Source organism: Narcine bancroftii, chromosome 1, assembly GCF_036971445.1.
Source record: "Narcine bancroftii isolate sNarBan1 chromosome 1, sNarBan1.hap1, whole genome shotgun sequence".
NCBI lineage: Eukaryota > Metazoa > Chordata > Chondrichthyes > Torpediniformes > Narcinidae > Narcine > Narcine bancroftii.
This window is the reverse complement of record NC_091469.1, coordinates 144,601,262-144,621,367: the sequence shown is the minus strand read 5'-3', so window position 1 is coordinate 144,621,367 and position 20,106 is coordinate 144,601,262. Positions and strand designations below refer to the sequence as shown.

The following is a 20,106-nucleotide window of genomic DNA, read 5'->3' as shown; positions in this document are numbered from 1 at the left end:
GCCACCATCATCACCCTATACAAAAACAAAGGCGAGAAATCAGACTGCTCAAACTACAGGGGAATCACGCTGCTCTCCATTGCAGGCAAAATCTTCGCTAGGATTCTACTAAATAGAATAATACCTAGTGTCGCCAGAATATTCTCCCAGAATCACAGTGCGGCTTTCATGCAAACAGGGGAACTACTGACATGGTCTTTGCCCTCAGACAGCTCCAAGAAAAGTGCAGAGAACAAAACAAAGGACTGTACATCACCTTTGTTGACCTCACCAAAGCCTTCGACACCGTGAGCAGGAAAGGGCTTTGGCAAATACTAGAGCACCTCGGATGTCCCACAAAGTTCCTCAACATGATTATCCAACTGCACGAAAACCAACAAGGTCAGGTCAGATACAGCAATGAGCTGTCTAAACCCTTCTCCATTAACAATGGCGTGAAGCAAGGCTGTGTTCTCGCACCAACCCTCTTTTCAATCTTCTTCAGCATGATGCTGAACTAAGCCATGAAAGACCTCAACAATGAAGACGCTGTTTACATCCAGTAATGCACGGATGGCAGTCTCTTCAATCTGAGGCGCCTGCAAGCTCACACCAAGACACAAGAGAAACTTGTCCGTGAACTACTCTTTGCAGACGATGCCGCTTTAGTTGCTCATTCAGAGCCAGCTCTTCAGCGCTTGACGTCCTGCTTTGCGGAAACTGCCAAAATGTTTGGCCTGGAAGTCAGCCTGAAGAAAACTGAGGTCCTCCATCAGCCAGCTCCCCACCATGACTACCAGCCCCCCCACATCTCCATTGGGCACACAAAACTCAAAACGGTCAACCAGTTTACCTATCTCGGCTGCACCATTTCATCAGATGCAAGGATCGACAATGAGATAGACAACAGACTCGCCAAGGCAAATAGCACCTTTGGAAGACTACACAAAAGAGTCTGGAAAAACAACCAACTGAAAAACCTCACAAAGATAAGCGTATACAGAGCCGTTGTCATACCCACACTCCTGTTCGGCTCCGAATCATGGGTCCTCTACCGGCATCACCTACGGCTCCTAGAACGCTTCCACCAGTGTTGTCTCCGCTCCATCCTCAACATCCATTGGAGCGCTTTCATCCCTAATGTTGAAGTACTCGAAATGGCAGAGGTCGACAGCATCGAGTCCACGCTGCTGAAGATCCAGATGCGCTGGGTGGGTCACGTCTCCAGAATGGAGGACCATCGCCTTCCCAAGATCGTGTTATATGGCGAGCTCTCCACTGGCCACCGTGACAGAGGTGCACCAAAGAAAAGGTACAAGGACTGCCTAAAGAAATCTCTTGGTGCCTGCCACATTGACCACCGCCAGTGGGCTGATATCGCCTCAAACCGTGCATCTTGGCGCCTCACAGTTTGGCGGGCAGCAACCTCCTTTGAAGAAGACCGCAGAGTCCACCTCACTGACAAAAGGCAAAGGAGGAAAAACCCAACACCCAACCCCAACCAACCAATTTTCCCCTGCAGCCGCTGCAACCGTGTCTGCCTGTCCCACATCGGACTTGTCAGCCACAAACGAGCCTGCAGCTGACGTGGACTTTTTACCCCCTCCATAAATCTTCGTCCGCGAAGCCAAGCCAAAGAAGAAGAAGAAGACTATTATTGGAATGCAAGAAAAAAAAATAGCAATGGAATCCGAAACAGAGGGTTACCGAAAGAGAATAGCGCGCAGTCCCAGATTGGGTGCAGTTAATCCGGGTGAGTTAAACCCACCGCTTTGTCGCTGGATGTTCTCATTTAACGCACCATTCGCAACATCACAAGCATTAACCACGGGGTTGCAATCCACAACTTACCCTTGTCCCTGGACTGTCGGAAAGTGATGTCAAAGAGTGGGAAAATCTTCTCTTGCTTCAGGGTGCGAACGTGTCCAAATGGACTATGAAATTGTTGCACTTCTAGCCTGAATAATGTTGCTTAATCCAACCTTTTGTTGGTGTAATTGCAACACCACAGAGTTTATGGTTCGGGTTATTTGGTATTGGAACATGACTTTTCCAAAGAATTAAATCACAACCAGCCCTCGTCAGTGTAGAGATTAAGTAACTTCCTGAAAGACTTGAAGGGTACGAGTATCAACACATTTGGTTCTTTCCAACAGTTTGGGTTGGTCGGATGGTCTTCCGTTTCCCTTATTCGGCAACTTCCAAGACGAAAGTAATTCGAGTAAACTACAGTTTATAACTTAAACCACACTAAAGTTAAAAAAAACCCACGTGAACACACACACACACACACACACACACACACACACAAACACTCAAGTCAGGTTCTGAAAATCAGAAATCTTGCACCCTCTCCACAACACCTCAAGGACTTTTGAATTTTGAACCTACATTTGGAAGCTGAAAGGCCTGGACAGAGTAAATGTAGCAAGGTTGTTTTCCACAGTAGAGGAGTCTAGGACAAGAGGGCACCACTTCAGGATAAAAGGGGATCAATTTAGATTTAGAATTATTGTCAGAGTACATACATGACATCACATACAAACCTGAGATTCTTTTTTTTTCCTGCAGGCTAGTAAGATTACCACTTATTGGTAGTGCAACAGAAAAAAAAATCTGTTCTCAATGTAGAAACAAATAAATATAAATAAACTGCAATAAGGAGAGAAAAAAAAAATCAATAAAGTGCACAAGTAAGTGTCCTTAAATGAGTCTCCACTTGAGTATGTCATTGAGGAGTCTGATGGTGGAGGGGTAGCAGCTGATCCTAAACCTGGTGGTGTGAGTCTTGTGGCACCTAGACTGCTTTCTTGGTGGCAATTTAAAACATAGACGCAGAAAAATATCTTTAGCCAGAGGGTTGTGAGCCTGTGGGACTTGTTGCCATGGGTGGCTGTGGAAGTGACGTGGATGGGTTAGTTACAGCAGAGATGGACAAGTATTTGATTAGTCAGGCATCAAGGATAACAGGGAGAAGGCTGGTGAGTGGGGCTGGGAGAGAGGATGGGTCGGCTCTTTAGAATGGCAGAGCAGACTAAATGGGCCAATATCTTGCGTCACAGTTCAAGGCGGCAAGACACCACAACCTTCCAAGGACTATGAGGGAATGGTCTGCAAAGCCAGCATTCCTTGAATGAAAAATAGAAAAGACTTGAAATACTTAGATCAGATAACCTCAGGGGGGGAGAGAGAGAGAGTGGAGAAAGAGAAAAGAGAGAGTGAAAAAGAGAGAAAATAGAAAGATAGAGAAAAGAGAGAAAGAAGAAATAAAGAAAGAGGCAGAAAGAAAACAAGAGAGAGAAAGGGAGAAAGAAAGAGAGAGAAGAGGAGAAAGAAAGAGAGAGAAAAGGAGAAAGAGAGAGATGGGGGAAGGATGTTGACAGATTCTCTTTCCACTGACACTGGCCTGCTAAGTATTTTCTGCAGCAGGCCATTATTTGTAAAAGTGCAACTGAAGTGGTCTTTATGTCCTCATGTTGAGCAATAATTTCAACCTCATTCAATAACTGATCAGATAGATGCAGAGTTCTACACTGGGAGCAATTTTGAATGTGTTTGTGCAGCTTTGCCCAGAACCACTTATAATAAGGAGATTTTAAAAATGTATGGCAAAAGAAAATGGTTGAACCACGGCTGCAAATGTATTTAAATTCCTTCATGTTCAGGATGCATGTTCATTATTCTCTTCTGCTCTTCTGTATCTATATAGTAGCTGTATCCACAAACATTCTGTGACAATACCTGTCAAAATAAATGTAGAATGATACCTAGAATTTCAAAAAACAGGAGGAAGCAAGAATTTTTGGAACTTATTTCTTTACCAAAAGATAGTTGCTGCGCTCTTTTCTTCTCTTTGGCTTGGCTTCGCGGACGAAGATTTATGGAGGGGTAATGTCCACGTCAGCTGCAGGCTCGTTTGTGGCTGACAAGTCCGATGTGGGACAGGCAGACACGGTTGCAGCGGTTGCAAGGGAAAATTGGGGTTGGGTGTTGGGTTTTTCCTCCTTTGTCTTTTGTCAGTGAGGTGGGCTCTGCGGTCTTCTTCAAAGGAGGTTGCTGCCCGCCGAACTGTGAGGCGCCAAGATGCACGGTTTGAGGCGATATCAGCCCACTGGCGGTGGTCAATGTGGCAGGCACCAAGAGATTTCTTTAGGTAGTCCTTGTACCTCTTCTTTGGTGCACCTCTTTCTCGGTGGCCAGTGGAGAGCTCGCCATAGAACACGATCTTGGGAAGGCGATGGTCCTCCATTCTGGAGACGTGACCTACCCAGTGGAGTTGGATCTTCAGCAGCGTGGATTCGCTGCTGTCGGTCTCAGCCATCTCGAGTACTTCGATGTTAGTCATGAGGCAATTATGCAAAGATTTCAAACTGCCTCTTCACTCCCAAATTTCCTGAAACCAAATTCCCCAAATTCCAGGTACTGAACTCCATCTTTTTACCCACATCATTGGAACTGATGTGAACTTAAACCTCTGACTAATTAACCTTCTTCAGAATGCTCATTCTTTTTTAGGTTTTGGTGATATGTTTCCTCCACTGTATATAGTTATATATGGAGCTGGCCCGCCCACTGATGACTCATACCCTACGACTCCTCCCCCGTGGTCCTGGGCCATAAAGGTCGAGCCACCTCTCCCTTCCTGCCATTTCTTATACCTGGATCTGGGCCAGCAAGGGTCTTCTGTACAGTAAAGCCTATCGTTCCCTCATCCTTGTCTTTATGGTTACCGGTAGTGCACTACATAGGTTAAACTTAATCTGCCACTTCTCAGCTCAGCTCTACATCCTATCAATGTCCTTTTGTAACCTCTGGGAATCCACAATAACATTCACTTTCATGTCATTCACAAACTTACTTAGCCACCCTTCCAATTCCTCATCCAGGTTATTTATAAAAATTGCAAAGAGGAGGGGTTCCAGAACAGATCCCTGCAGAACACCACTGGTCACTGACCCCCCCCCCCCACCTCTCCCCCCCTCCATGCAGAGTACGACCATTGCCTTCTGTGGGCAAGCCAATCCTGTATCCACAAAGCAAGGGCTTCTGAGGATTCCGTGACTCCTTACTTTCTAAATGAGCCTTGATTGGGAAACCTTATCAAATGCCTTACTGAAATCCATATACAGTAAAAGCCTCTGGTATCTGGAACCTGCAGCCTCAAACAACCTGCAAAAAAAATTGAGAAAAAATAAATTTAAAACTGAAAATAAATAAGAATAAAATAATCAGTAACATACACAAGTTTAAAATCGTAAAAGTAAATGTTCTCTGAGGTAACACATAAACCTTCGGTGAAGACAAATATCCAGCCAGCAGAGAGCCTTGTTCATGCTTTGCTCACAGCAGCTGTTTGAATAAAACTGTGTGAAACAGTAATAGCGTCACCCAGGTTGATCAGCTTCTTGATGCTGCTCGCTGATGGAGTGACTCCCTTAAAGTGTCTCCTCATTCCTGCTTAATAAGAGTCACCCCAGTAAACTTAGGGAAGGGGTTGAATTATCTATAATGTTATTGTTCGTCTTACAGGAGGCTCCGTGGAGGAGGAGGAACCTGGAGGTGAAACCTGGAGGTGAAAGGATGGTTACATGTTTTCAAAGAATGTGATGCAAAATAAAGTAAAATGTTTTAAGGTTTATATATTCATGTGGCATGTTGGAAAAAGTATCATGTTCGGTGGGTTCACAGAGAAACGAGTCTCCATGCAAGTGTTACAATCACATGTCACTTTAATTAACACACGGGAGACAAATGGGAGAATGTTAAATTACTATTTCACTTAAGCAATGATATAGAAATTCACCTCGGACCTAGGTTGGATTCCGACAATAGTGAACCTATAATCGACATGCTCACCCACTTGAGTACACAAGCTACAAACAGGGACTCTTACACATACCCCCATACCAATGGTGGTGTGACTCTCTGCAAGGATTGATCTACTGCAATAGCTTCAGTGTAATACTTACCTTACCCGCGATACTTCCAGCAATGTCCACAGTAGCAACATGGCATGGAGTGATATCCAGGACTTGGACTATGAGGCAAAGAACAAGAATGTGCTGTGTGTTGGTGTCAAATGTGTTTAACACTATTCACAGTGTTAAATCTGTGCTTCTAGCTGATGATGACCTGAGGTGATTTAAATTAGCCAACGGCAAGGTGTGCACTAATGGGAGGGGGAGTCCACCCTTGATTGACAGGTGATGTGATTTCTGAATAAGTTTCAGACGGGAAGGACATATGACCACCCACAAAACACATCTTCCAGACAGGCCACCTTTCCTCCACACACATTTCACCCTCGGAAGTCACATTACTCTGCAATCACTATGCAAACAATCTATAACTCGATGTATATGTTATAATATTAAAAAGAAAGAAAAACAGAACAAAAAGATGTTTAAAACAAACGATACAAACATAAATGCCTTCTGCACATAATCAAGGTCTCACCAGCTTTCTCCACCCCCCCCCCAACCAAACACGGTTACTGTGTTTCTGATAGAGCAGGGTGCTGTGGGAGCTGCCTCCCAGTGACAGAGGGGAGGGTATAGAAAGAAATTTGTCTGGTCATGACTCACGTGCCTCGTTTCTCCAGCTTGGCTGGCAAATGTGAGCACTCTTACCACCAGCGACTGCAAATGGGCAGTGCAAGGTCATCCATCAGGTGCCAGAGCCCGCTCTTGGTTTGCAAATCCCACGCCTTGGCCTCACACTTGGATGCTCCCTAAGCACAGCACCAAGATGGCCATCACCATGCTATCCCATGGTGGGGTGGGGGAAGTCCGGCAGACGTATATCCAGGGTGCACCTGCGACACCCTGTTTTCCTGAGCTGGCATTTGACACCAGGATGCCGTTCCAGCTCGCATTCTCTTTAAATGACTGCCATAAGTGCCCGTATTGGATCCCTGTAATGATAGGTAAGGAGGGGTCAGGATTGAAAGTTAGCTAATGTGTGATTTTAAATAAAAGCTCTTGAAGCATCCACCCCATGGGGTATTTGTTTTATTAATGGGAAGGCTGGGGTAATGCTGTCATTTACAGGTGAAACAAAATATATGCAATGTTATTTCTAGTGTCACATACCAGACCAGGAGCAATAGAAATTCACCAAGACAATGGTATCTTCAAAACAATAATTTTTATTAATAACATAACATGTTATAACATAACACACACACGTGTGTGTTTGTGTGTGTGTGTGTGTGTGTGTGTGTGTGTGTGTGTGTGTGTGTGTGTGTGTGTGTGTATGTGTGTGTGAAAACCCAAACCATTACAGTTTAAGCTTGATTCTGAAGAAATGATTTTAAAGTTCAGTCTCAGAAAGGTTTTATGTTGAAACTCAAAGTCTTTACTGCTGTTCAAAAACAATTATGGAATAAATGTGAAACATAAGACATCTCAAAACACATGAATTTCTTGTAGAGCTGGTTTCAAAGAATTGTTTATTCATACAAATGATTTTCCTCTCTTGCATGGAAATTGCAGAACATTTTTTCATCCATGATGATTGGACAAACCCAGACAAGGTTTTCATGAAGTAGCCATGTAAAAATGGTCACAATTTTCACAAGAACACAAGCAGCCTTCCTTTTCCAAAGGATTGTTACTGCATTTCAATCCTGTGTGACTTACAAGATGGTCAAGCACCTTCTTCTGTTTTCAAAATGTCTCTGTTTCAGTAATATGTTCTTTGAAAATGTCTTTAATCACGTGGCATGACATCATTGCTGTCTTTGTTTCATTTCTCCAAAACCATGAATCGTGGCAGATGGCGTCTTGCCTGTTTATACATATTATCAAACAAAGACCTGCTTGTTTGATTCAAGTGTTTTCCTGAATGTTTGAAGTTTATCTCTTCAAAAAGTTTATGAGCTAATGTGGTTCTGAGTTTTCTGTACAGCTCAACCAGCAGAATGACTGTGCACACACATGCTCCTCCTTACCAAACACCATTGTCCCAGCAATTTCAGTGAACAATCGGTTCTGATTTTATTGGATTGTTTACCAGACTTTGTGTCTCTGAAAAAGGCTTCTCTCTAAGTGTAAGGGTGTCTCTGAATCCAACCCACAAAATAACTTTACTAAGGAACATATAAATAAAATAACTAAAGATTCTGAAACACTATTTATGTACTGTAACATTGAAACAGTGAACTTAACTCCAATTCCCTGAATGTGCTTAAAGACATAATTAATACAGCTCAGAGTGATTAAAAACAGAACAAAATAAAAAGGTCCATTACAAAGGCTGCAACCAGAATGCACATAACAAAAGTTGAGATTGGATGTTGATGGTCACAGCTCTTGTCTATCTTGCTGTGAGTTCTTTGCATAATAAGTGACAAGTGTTTCTTGCTGGTTGCTAGCTGAAAGCAGTTTCTTTTGATGAGCATTTCATAGATCCGAGAAGAGGAGCAGCTTGAAGGTAGTCTTGGCCTGTGGAGGGGTGTGATGGAATTGTTATTATTAACCCTTAATTATAAAGTACATTATTTCTTAATAAAGGAATTGTGGGCTGGACAGGGGCATACACCCAGACACCACGGACCTTTACACATAGAAACCATTTTGAATGTCAAAATGTCCGCTAAACTATTATTAGCTAAAGCTGCATAAACAGCCATAAAACCTGAAGTGATTGTCCATTCAATTGCTGGAACAATAGTGTTGGCTAAGGAGAAGCACTTGTGTACACAAAGAGGACTTTTGATTCAGTAGCCAGCAGAGGAGAGTCATTTTATTTTGAATTAATATTTTGAAGTGGTTTAAAGAACTTCAAACAAAATCAACAGTGAGGTCATGTCATGTGATTACAGGAACTTCAAGGAAACATCTTTAATATGAAACTAGTTTACATCTGAGGTCAGAAATGCAGTAACATCCTGTAAGGAAATAACTGCTTGTGTTCTCCTTGTCAAGGAAGGAACACAGAATTTGCAGTGGCTTCAGAAAGGATGGTCACTTTTCTGCTGCGCTTGGTCAAGATAGAGAGAGAGACAGAGCAGTGCTGTGGTGGCATTTTAAATAGCCATTTTGACCCAAATCTTGGTAAAAAAAATTAAGATCATTCTTGTTTCTGGATTTTAAGGCATTGTGATGGGTTCTTTGTTATACTCATACCTAATTTTGTGAAATCATTATGGAAGAAAACATAAGTTCTGAAACCTCCATGCAAGATTGGTAAATCATTCATATGAAGAAACAATTCTCTGAAAACAACTCAACAAGAATTTTGTGAGTTTTGAGAAGTCTGAGGCCTCACACCTACTCCATAATAACTTTGAGCAACAATTTAAAGAAATTGAGTTTCAACACAAAACTGACTGAACTTTAAAAATTAATTCCTTTTTACAATCATGCCTAAACTGTAATGGTTTGGGGACATGCCCCCCACCCCCACACACCCACATTTGCAGATAATGGGGTTAAGTTAGAATTAAGTAAGAAATGTTATGTTATTAATAGTTATTAATAAAAATTATTGTTTTGAAGATACCATTGTTTTGGTGAATTTCTTTTGCTCTTGGTCTGGTATGTAACAAGGGGAGTGGGTGGGGTTGGGAGAGCTCAAAAGATAGGTTAGTCAGGAGCCACCTCTGGTGGGGGAGGACAGGAAAGCTGGTCCAGGTCGGAGTGGGCAGCACATGCAAAACTCTACCCCAACAGGGCTTCCCTCAGCAATCCTCCCTCCAGAGAGCATACATGTCTCTGTGAGCCACTAGCAGGGTGACATTGCCAAACATCGCCTCAGCACTGCAAACCTGAGCAGCTGTTCCCTACTCATTGTACTCCAATCATTCCAGGAGTGTAATGGCTTTCCAGACTGTTTTCCTGGTTGCCAGTCCCATGAGAGTTGAGACCACCCCTCTAAGGTTGAGGCGTGCGGTGTTGACTAAATAGCCAGCCAATGCACCAGTCATCTTCGTGCTCCCTGGGAAGTGGTGCTCATGGGAAACCCCATAGATACTCACAATCAGTTCCCACTCCCCAACAACCCATGTCCCCACACCAATGGTGTGCCACTGCAGCAGGCTGTGTAGGGACCATTCTAGGAGGACAGGGAGTCTGGCCCAGATTGCAGTCATCACCCATTCTCAGAGGGTAGTGCTATCATCAATCCCTTCTGGCAGCGCCTGCAAGGCGTTGCCATTCATCTGTTGGTCAGACAGACGACCCAGGATGCTCACTTCCCAATGAGATAGAAGGAAATTGGGGACCCCTCATCCAACAGCTGTGACAGTGGCATGACTAGGAGTTCCCCTCACCCGGATTTCTCCTTGGTGGAGTAGTCCTGGGACTCTGTAATTTCACAGTGACTTCATATGTGCCCACCCTAGGTCCCCCTATTACCTCCCCATTTTAGGGGGTCAGAAGGAGACTATTCAGACTTGGAAAGGCTTGGGCACGTAGGGAGGAGGACTTGTGCCATGGGACTCAGTTTCCTCATGGTTATCACCATCCATCCACACATACCCAATCCCCAACTACGCAGTGATACCCTACCCCTCTGAACAATGGCTCGGACATTCCCTGGGTCAAAGTATGAGGCAGACTAGTTTTTCAATCAGCTTGCAAGCTGCCTCCATGAATTTAATTTCTAGTTGGTCAATTGTCTTTGGGCAGTCTGCACTGCCTCCTGTAGTACACCACAGTGATGTTGGAGGGATTCTATCTCCCTGTCTTTCTATGTGCCCTGATTACTTACCTCAGACATGATCGCCCACTGGCACATAAGTAGGAATATCAGTAACCATTGGGCTCCCCCACAACTCCCCCCGGCCTTGGGAAACTGCAGTAATACCAGGTGGAAGACTATGTGGTACCCTATCTTCTCTCCGCAGGGATTGAACCTGTCGACCCAATCGACTGGCATAGATTCACCAAACGGCTGAAAACCCTGAGTCATTGGTCCACCCGGGATTTTATAATCCAACCCCGGGGTCTTTTCCCTATCTGTGGGTGGCCTCCTGCTGCCCCTTTTGGTGAGCTGGTAAACAATACACTTGCATCCAACAGGATGCTCGCATACACACTTGACAATATGATCTCCTGTATTGTCAATCTGATCTTCCACTCCACATGTATCCAGCCAAAACTCTTTGAACCCTGCTCGCAGTGCCATTTGTTGTGTTGGGAAGAGTATTACGTTTGGTGGGTTCACAGAGAGATGAGACTGGACACAAATGTTACAGTCACATATAACTTTAATTAACACATGGGAGACAAACAGGGGAGAACATTAAATGATGCTCGATTACTATTTCACTTCATCAATGATATATACATTCACCTCGGACCTAGGTTGGACTCCAGCAGTAGTGAACTTATTATCGACACGCTCACACACTTGATTACGCACAGTGCAAACAGGCATTCTTACACACATCGGGTTCCCTTAGCAGCAGGGTGCAGGTCTCTGCAAGCATTGATCTATTGCAATACTAAAGCTCAGCTTCAGTGTTGCACACTTTACCCTTGACACTTCCTGCGATGTCTACAGTAGCAATGTTCAGGGCTAGGACCACGAGGCAGACAGCAAGAATATATTTTGTGTTGGTGTTATATACAGTGCTAATCTGTGCTTCTAGCCAATAATGACCTAGGTCAGTAGTTTTCAAATTTTTTCTTTCCACCCACCTACCACCTTATGCAATCCATTACTAATCACAGAACACCTATGGCACAGGGAATACTTAAAGTGGGATGCGAGTGGAAAGAACAAGGTTGAGAACCCCTGCCCTAGGTGATTTAAATTAGCTAACAGCAAAGTGTGCCAGATTCCAACCTTGATTGACTGGTGATGTAACTTCCAAATAGGTTTCAGACAGGGAGGACATGTGACCACCTGCAATACACTCATTCCTGACAGGCAGGGAGGCCCTGTTTCCTCCACCAGAAACATCATGCAAGTTCAGTATTTTATTTTTGTCTTTTAAACTTTTTATTCTTAATCCAATTGTATTAGTTAGGCATTAAAAGAGTAAGTTTCAAACAACCGGAAAATACACTTATCCAGCATCTACCAATCCCCATAGGTGCTGGATTCCAGGGGTTTTACAGCACACAATATCCACCACTCTACCTTCAATGTTCTTTGTTGCATCCTCAAAATTCGAATCACACTCATGAGACATGACTCTCCCCTGATGAAGCCGCGCTGACTTATCCCTAATCCGATTAGGTCTCTCTAAATCTGTGGTTCCCAAACATTTTCAGGCCCCATGCCAAGCACCCCCACCCCCCATACAACGGCACTGGGGGTGGGGGTCTAGTGGCAGCGCTGAGAGGGGGTGTTGAGATGGGGGGGTAGTGGTGGTGGTGAGAGGGGGTTAGTGACGTCAGTACAAGATGGCAGCCACTGAGACCAGCTTTCGCAAGAACGCCTTGTCGTCATTTATTTTGCTCACTTCTGCCACCCCAAGTCCGGCCAGAAAATGACTGCACTGCCTTCTTCGTTCAACTTGGTAGCAAACTAAATAACGACAAGATGGAAGGTTCTGGTCGCTCCCTTGTTCCTCACCACCCCTTGACTGCCCCCTTGGATCTTTCCACTGCCCACAATGGGACAGCAGCGCCCACTTTGGGAATCACTAAATGCTTGTAAATCCTGTCTCTCAGGATCGACTCCACCATTTGCCCACCCACTGAAATTAGACTCCTTTGAGAGGAAACTTGCTCCTTTATTTCACCTGAAGGATTTTTTTAAAGATATACAACAAAGTAACAGGCCCTTCCACCCCATGAGCCCATGCCATCCAAGTCCCCCATTAATCTACAATCTTTGTACATTTTGAAGGGTGGGAGGAAATCTGAGCACCCAGAAGAAACCCGGACAAACACTTTACAGACAGCACCGGATTCAACCCTGGGTCGCAGGTACTATAATAGCATTGCGCTAACTGCTGGATCACCGCAAGCTCGTTATTTTTTAAATAAGCAGGCCCTTCCCCCTATATATCCAATATCCAGCCCCCATACTAATGGGTTATGAAACAAAATTAGAAACTTCATCTATTTTTAGTGATTTACTAGGAAATTGACCTGCACTTCAATGAATGAACTATACTTTGATCAGACCCTCCCTAAAAATTAATACCAGAATCGAGCCCCTTAACAAATCTCAATCCACTCAGTAAAGAGCAAAAAATATCAAAGATATTCAGCAGGCCCAGGCTATTTCTGGGAAGAGAAAAACTGAGTTTGCTTTTATTCAATGTCCTTTTACCAGATTTATTTTGTTGCTTTTTATTTCATGTTTCCAGTTCCGAAAGGTTTTTGCTTTCCAAATTTTATTTTTCTACTCCCAGCCCTCTCCCCATCGTCTTGTATTTGTTTTCCTTTACCAGTTCCCTCTCAGATGTCACAATTGAAATTACCCCACTACTACGAAACAATTAACCTATCCACTCACTACCTTCTTTGCAAAACCTCGCCCATAATGCGATAAAAGAAGTCTGCAGATGGTGTCTATTTCATCTCAGCATCTGAAATTGTGAGGGTCAAGCCTGCAAATTGAATTCAGAGAGCATAAAGCTGTATTTGTTAGAAATCTGAAACAATAATAACATGCAGGAAATATTCAGGCTACCCAAACATGTGGAACAAGAACAGAAATATCCTTAAACCTATTTCACTAAATCGGATCATGGCAGATCCAATTTTAACTCAACACTTTCCTGCTCTTTTCCCATCCCCTTTGACTCCTTGTAATTCAAACGTCTGTCAATCTCTGCCCCTGAATATATTCAATGACCCTCATCTCCACAGTTCTCTGGCGTTGATAATTCCAAATAATTATGCTCCTCGGAGTAGAAAATCTTCCATATCTGCATCCAAAATAGGCAACTAGTTTCTTGTTGTTATGCTGCTTCCGGTTCCCTGGACCACTTTTTAGTAGAAGGTGATGCCCTGGCACTGTTCCACTGTTCACTGTTCTTTTCTTCATACTCTGCACTGATTTACTGTTACACAAAACTCCGCAGTTTTCTTTTGGTACTTAAATATAGGTTGACTTGGCTAAAGAAAGGTGATGAGACAGCATACTGGAGAGGGTTTGAAAACTTGGATGAATGGTGCACCAATAACAACTCAGTGTCACCAAAAACTTAAGGAGCTGATCGTTGACTTCAGGAAGGGAAAGCCAGAGGTGATCATTGCGGTTCAGAGGTGGAGAGGGTGAGCAAATTTAAGTTCTTGGGAATCACCATCTCGGACGATCTTTCCTGGACCCAACACACTAATGTATGCGGAGGTTTGGTATGACACCAGCAACCCTGGCAAATCTCTACAATTATGTGGTGGAAAGTGTGCTGACCAGTTGCATCATGGTGTGGTTTGGGGACACCAACACTCTCGAGGGCAAAGCTCTCCAAAAGATAGTGGACACAGCCCAGTATATCACCGGCAAAACTCTCCCCACTATTGAAAACATCTACAGGGCATGCTGTTGAGGGAGAGCAGCAGCAATCATGAAGGATCCACACTACCCAGCACATGCTCTGTTCTTACTGCTACCATCAGGAAAGAGATATAGGCGCTACAAGACTCATACCGCCCAGTTCAGGAACAGCTGCTACCCCTCCACCATCACTCTCACTTGTACACTTTATTGATTTTTAATTCTCTCTGTATTGTACATTTTGTTTACATTCATTAACTGTTTACAGTTCTTTGTTTGTTTACATCTATATGCTGCATGTATTGTTTTTGCTCTACCATTAAGTGACAATTCCATCTCTCTCACAGGAAAAAGAATCTCAGGGTTATATGTGATGTCATGTATGTACTCTGACAATAAATCTGATCTGACTTGCTTGGGTGGAATGCAAAGCCAAGCTTTTCGCTGTATCTCAACACGTGACCATAAACAAGTCAAAAACTCCTTGCCTTAATGGTATATCCACTCATTCTAACACCCCTAAAAAAAAACACCTTCTCAGCAGTCACCTTGTCCATCCCCTCTAAAACATTTGTTTCAATAAAAGGTCACCATTCACTTTTTGAAATATATAGTGAAAAGTGAATATATATATATAATCTTTTCAATTGATCATCCCCTTCTAATTTAATGTTTTGAGCTTTAAACATTTTTTTGAGATAAAGTAAAAGCACAAAGCTGGAGAAACTCAGCAGGTCAGTTGTCCTTTATATAGCAAAGATAAAGATACATAACCAATGTTTCGGGCTTGAGCCCTTCACCAAGGCATTGCGTTTTTGCTTCAACCATGGTGTCGGGGGCGTGGCAAGATGGCGTAGGGAGTAGACGTGAGATTCCACCTCTCCCTAGCTGAATAATTAATACCCAAATTTAAAACACTTTTAGAACTTTATGTATTTTCTATAAGATTTTAAAGAATTCTGACAGCCATAATGAGAGGTACCAAAACTCAAACTTCAAAAAAGGCACCGTTTAAAAGAGCAGAAAGTGCAGAGGAGTTGAGGCCTTCTTTGTTAAGGATCCACAGAGGTCAATTTTTGAAAAGCCAAAGATCCAAATGCCCCACTGGCCACTTGTCGGAAGAGAGTCGCATACGTGATTCGGAGCGCGCTTCTAGGGATGAGCAGGGGCCCAACACCTGATCGAGGTCTCGTGCACGCCGGACTAGCTGCCGACATGCCAAGCCTGACAGTGGAAATGTTGGGCCTCCGTCGCGGGGCCCAGTCAGTACTGGGCATGCAAAAAGATTCACGCATGCGCACCGTGTCTGATCGGGCTCCGAAGACAGGGCCGACTCTCTCCCAACGGCCTGAACATGTTGGGCCTGTGTGGGAGGGGATGCTGACCCGGAGTCAGGAGGCCCGGGCAGCTGCATCTATTTTACAAACTGAAGAAGGGGAAGAAGAGGAGATAGAAGAATACTCTGAAGAAGAACTGGAACTGATATTGAAAGCAGCCAAACTTCTTAAAGGTAGGCCTCAAATGTTTCAAAAACTTGTCAAATCCTCTAGAACCAAATTTGCAAACTTTTGAAACAGTACAGATGGAAGAAGATACTACATTGTCTGTTTCAGAAGAGTTTATGCGACATATGGATGATCTGGCTGTTCAAGTTACTCAAGGTTTTCAAGAAAGCAAGCTTCAATTTACTGAATTAAGAGGTGAATTGGCATCGATTAAGCAAGATGTGGTTAAACGTTTAAGAGAAGTGGATGTGGTCCAGGGGGAATTTAAGGATATCGAGCGAGCACTTCGTGATTGTACGGATACTGTAGATCGATATACTGAATAAATAGATTACTTGGAACATTGTTTAACAGATTGTAATGTTCAGAAGCGTGAATTTTTGCAGAAGATTGATTCATTGGAAAATAAAAGTAGACGTAATAATGTTAAAATAGTGGGTTTGCTAGAAGATCTTGAAGGAACGGATCCGGTGAAGTTTTTTTGGAAATGGGTTCCTGAGGGGTTGGGAAAGGATGCGTTTCCAGAAGGATTGGAACTGGATAGAGCACATAGGGTATTACAAAGAAAACCTTTCCCTGATCAATCTCCACGAGCAGTTCTTATTCGTTGTTTAAGATATCAAGACCGTGAGTTAATTTTACGATTTGCCGTTAAGAAAGCTCGGCAGAATCAAGACCCTAATGATGATTCAAGGACATGGGGTCTTTTTTTATGCAGATTTAATTCAAGATGTGATCCGACGTCGGAAGGAGTTTAACCCAGCAAAGGATGTGTTATGGAAGAAGGGTTATCAGTTTCCTTTTAGGTACCCTGCTGAGCTGAAGGTGTTTTATGGAGATTTTCAGGCTAAATTTTTTGATGATAAGGCTGAGGCTTTGTCTTTTGCGAATTCTTTGCCAAATAATTCTCATAGTTCAGAGCTGCAGAAACCATCAAGGTCAAATGGCTCTCCGAAACGTAATGGTAATGGGAACGGGAGTAGCAGGAGAAATGGCCAAGATACGGAAAGGAGAAGAGGATTTATCTGCTGTTGCACCTGGTGTTCAGGATCAAACTGGTGTAGTTGGGGTGGGGGGGGGGGGGTGGGTAGTGAATTGAATTAATACTGTTATTTAGCTGAAATATTGAGATATATGAATATCAGCTGGGGGTGGGGGGGGGTGGCACTACAGCTTCTGAAGTCATCTGCCACTAGTGGTTTAGACCACACTCGGTCAATAGGGGGGGGGGTACCACTTTTGTGTCTGTTTTTTCTTCTTCTTTCTGTAGAGGGGTTTAAAGAAGGGGAAGGAGGATTTTTTTTTCTTTCCCTTTTTTCGTTTTTGCTTTTCTTCTTTGCGGGTTATTTGTATTTTATTTAGTTTAAGGTTAAAGGGCGGAGGGTGGGGGGGGGGGGTGGTGTTTCTTCTTTTACCGGAGTTTTCGTGTGTTTGTGGGTTGGTGGTGTTAAAAGTTAAATCTTAAAAAACCATGGTGTCTGCAGACTTTGTTTTACCTTTGAGACAAGGCACCTGCTTGGCTGTAGTAAGTATACAATGCACACCTGCATCAAAATTCTCAATGTATTGGGCAATTAACTCAAATTCAAGGGCAAACTCACACTTCCTCATCTTCCTGGAATTAATCAAGTGAACAATCTCTGCATTGAATCCAATGCAAATATATTCATCCATAAATATGTAGGTCAGAGTTGCACAATAAACTCTAGGTCTTCTTCGCCACATCTTGTCAAAACTTCTCTTCTGTATTCCACAGACCTTGTACTGAAGCCCCACATTCTTTTAGCCTCAACTGCAGTACTAGATGCAGAATTTTGCATTTCATTTATTCGGACTCTAGAGTCAGAGTCCAGCAGTACTGAGGTCAGCCCTTTGGTCCATACGCCCAAGCCAATCATTAAAGTGCCCATCAATATTAATCTGATTTACTAGTACTTGGCCCATTGCCTTCCATGACTTGGCAATTCAAATGGTCATCAAGATACCTTTTAAAAAGTTGTGAGCACTTGTTTCCACCACTATCTCAGGTAGTGTTTGTGGCATGGAGCCAGGGTTTAAAAAATTGTTCAGGTTCCCTCCAATCCTCATACTTCTTGCCTTAACACTATCCCCTTTTGTTTTAGATGACTCAGTTATGGATTGAGATGGGGGAGGGGGGGGAGAAAAAAAATAATTTCTCACTATCCACCTTGTCCATGTAATCGGGCAGCACTGGTTTGTGTGCAGAATGTCCAAATTTTAACATTTAAATTTTAAATACAGGTGGGGTGGAGAAGAGAACATTTTCTGCATAGCTTTCTACCTTGGGCATATAACCTCAAATGTACCAATGGGATCAGTTATTTTGTTCATCTTATCGAACACATGAAATATGCTCTCAATGTCCTTTACTCCAAGGAGAATAACCAAAGTCTCCCCTACCTAATGTTTCAAATAAATTTATTCATTCCTAGAGTAATTTTGGTAAATTATTCTGTACTCACTTAAGGGCTTTCAAATTCTGGCCAAAACTCAGACACCAGAAGAAGGCCATATTCTCGTCGTGACTTCAGACCTATATTAAAAGGCCACGTTAGGGGAACCGGTTGAAGGAAAATAAGTGGACGAATCCTCTGAAAGCTGGCAATAAATTCATTTTTCTTTCTGCACAAAGAAGTGTGTGAAAGATTATAGCGGGGGGGGGGGGGAGTGAAGGCACATAGAAAATACTTAGTTTAAAAAAAACTCTGGGAATGGCTTTCAACTCCACTGCAGTTTAAAAGTTCACAAACTGACCATCACTTCTGACATTAAACATGCTTATATGGTGTGAAGATGTCTTCACACTGGGAAAATTTACATTCATTCCTGAACAATTTGGTATCTGTGATCCTCTGCATGTTCTGATCTCAGATTTCCTGTTATTAGCAGGATTTCAACCTGGCTCATGGCGAAAGGCAGCACGAGCATCAATTAATCACAATAGATCTTTATATACGAGCAAGATAAACGTTGTGCAGTGCCCTTCAATGCATAAAATTCCACCCAAGAGAATGTGGAATATATTTTCGTTCATTCTGCCCGTGGCTATTATTGAGCAATATTTTTTGATATTTTACTTTATATAGCAAAGGTTAATCAATGTTTTGGGCTTGAACCATTCATCCATGCATACACCCCTATGGCTTGGCTTCGCGAGCCAAAGTTTAGGAAGGGGTCTGTCCACATCTGCTGCAGGTTCACCGGTAGCTGAAGGGGCCAATGGGGGACAGATGTGCCCGGCCACAGCAGCTGCGAGGGAAATTCTGTTCTGGGTTGGGTGCTTCTTTCTTACGGTTCTTCCTCCGTCTCCTTTTGTCCTCAAGGCCAGCCCTGCGTGCGTTCTCGAAGGAGGAGGCAGACTGGTGAAAGGCCAGGCCAATGCGATCAGGGGCTAGAGCAGACCACTGGCAATGGTCAATGTGACAGGCATCAAGGGGTTTCTTCTGAGAGTCCTTGTACCTCTTTTTCGGAGCTGCTCTGCAATGGTGGCCAGTGGAGAAGTAAAGCACAGGATTCTGTGGACACCGCAGTTGAAGTAAAAACTCAAAATGCTGGAGAGACTCGACAAGTCAAACAGCGTCCTTTATGTAGCAAAGGCAGAGATACATAACTGACGTTTTGGGCTTGAGCCTTTGTGATTAAAGTATGAGAAAATGTTGGTCAGCATCAGAATAAAAGAATGGGTGGGGGATGGGGGTGGCAGGACAGGAGATGATAGGTGGTGAAGGGAGGGAGTGAACAACAGTACTGGGGTGGGGGGGTGGAAAGGGAATGCTGTGTAGGTGAAAGAACAGCAAAAGAGGGAAAGGGGAGGTGCAGGTTTAATGGAAAGCTGCGAAGTCAATGTTCATGCCATCTGGCTGGAGGGTGCCCAGAAGGAAAATAAGGTGTTGTTCCTCCAACCTATGGGTAGTTAGGGTGGGACAGTACATAAGGCCATGGACAGACATGTGAGTGCAGGAGTGTGACCCAGAATTGAAGTGGTTGACCATTGGGAAATCGCTGTGGTGGCAAACGGAGTGGAGGTGCTGATTGAAGCGAACTCCCAGCCTGTGACTGGTCCCTCCGATGTAGAGAATGCCACAAAGGGTGCAATGGATGCAGTAAATAAGTCCTCTGAATGTACAGGTGTAGTGTTGCTTCACATGAAAGGCCTTTTTGGGGCCCTGGACCGTGGTGGCGGAGGATGTGTGGG

At 43.6% G+C, this 20,106-nt stretch overlaps 1 protein-coding gene across 1 annotated transcript in view; it reads right to left on the bottom strand.

The window, feature by feature from the left end:
• Positions 1–8,239: 8,239 nt before the first annotated feature.
• fbxo8 (F-box protein 8) overlaps positions 8,240–20,106 on the bottom strand; it is a 166,461-nt gene continuing 154,594 nt past the window's right edge. The window contains exon 9 of the mRNA XM_069941079.1: positions 8,240–8,423. Within this exon, the coding sequence (XP_069797180.1) occupies positions 8,350–8,423 (74 nt within the window). The 3' untranslated portion in view covers positions 8,240–8,349. The remainder of the gene's footprint in view (positions 8,424–20,106) is intronic.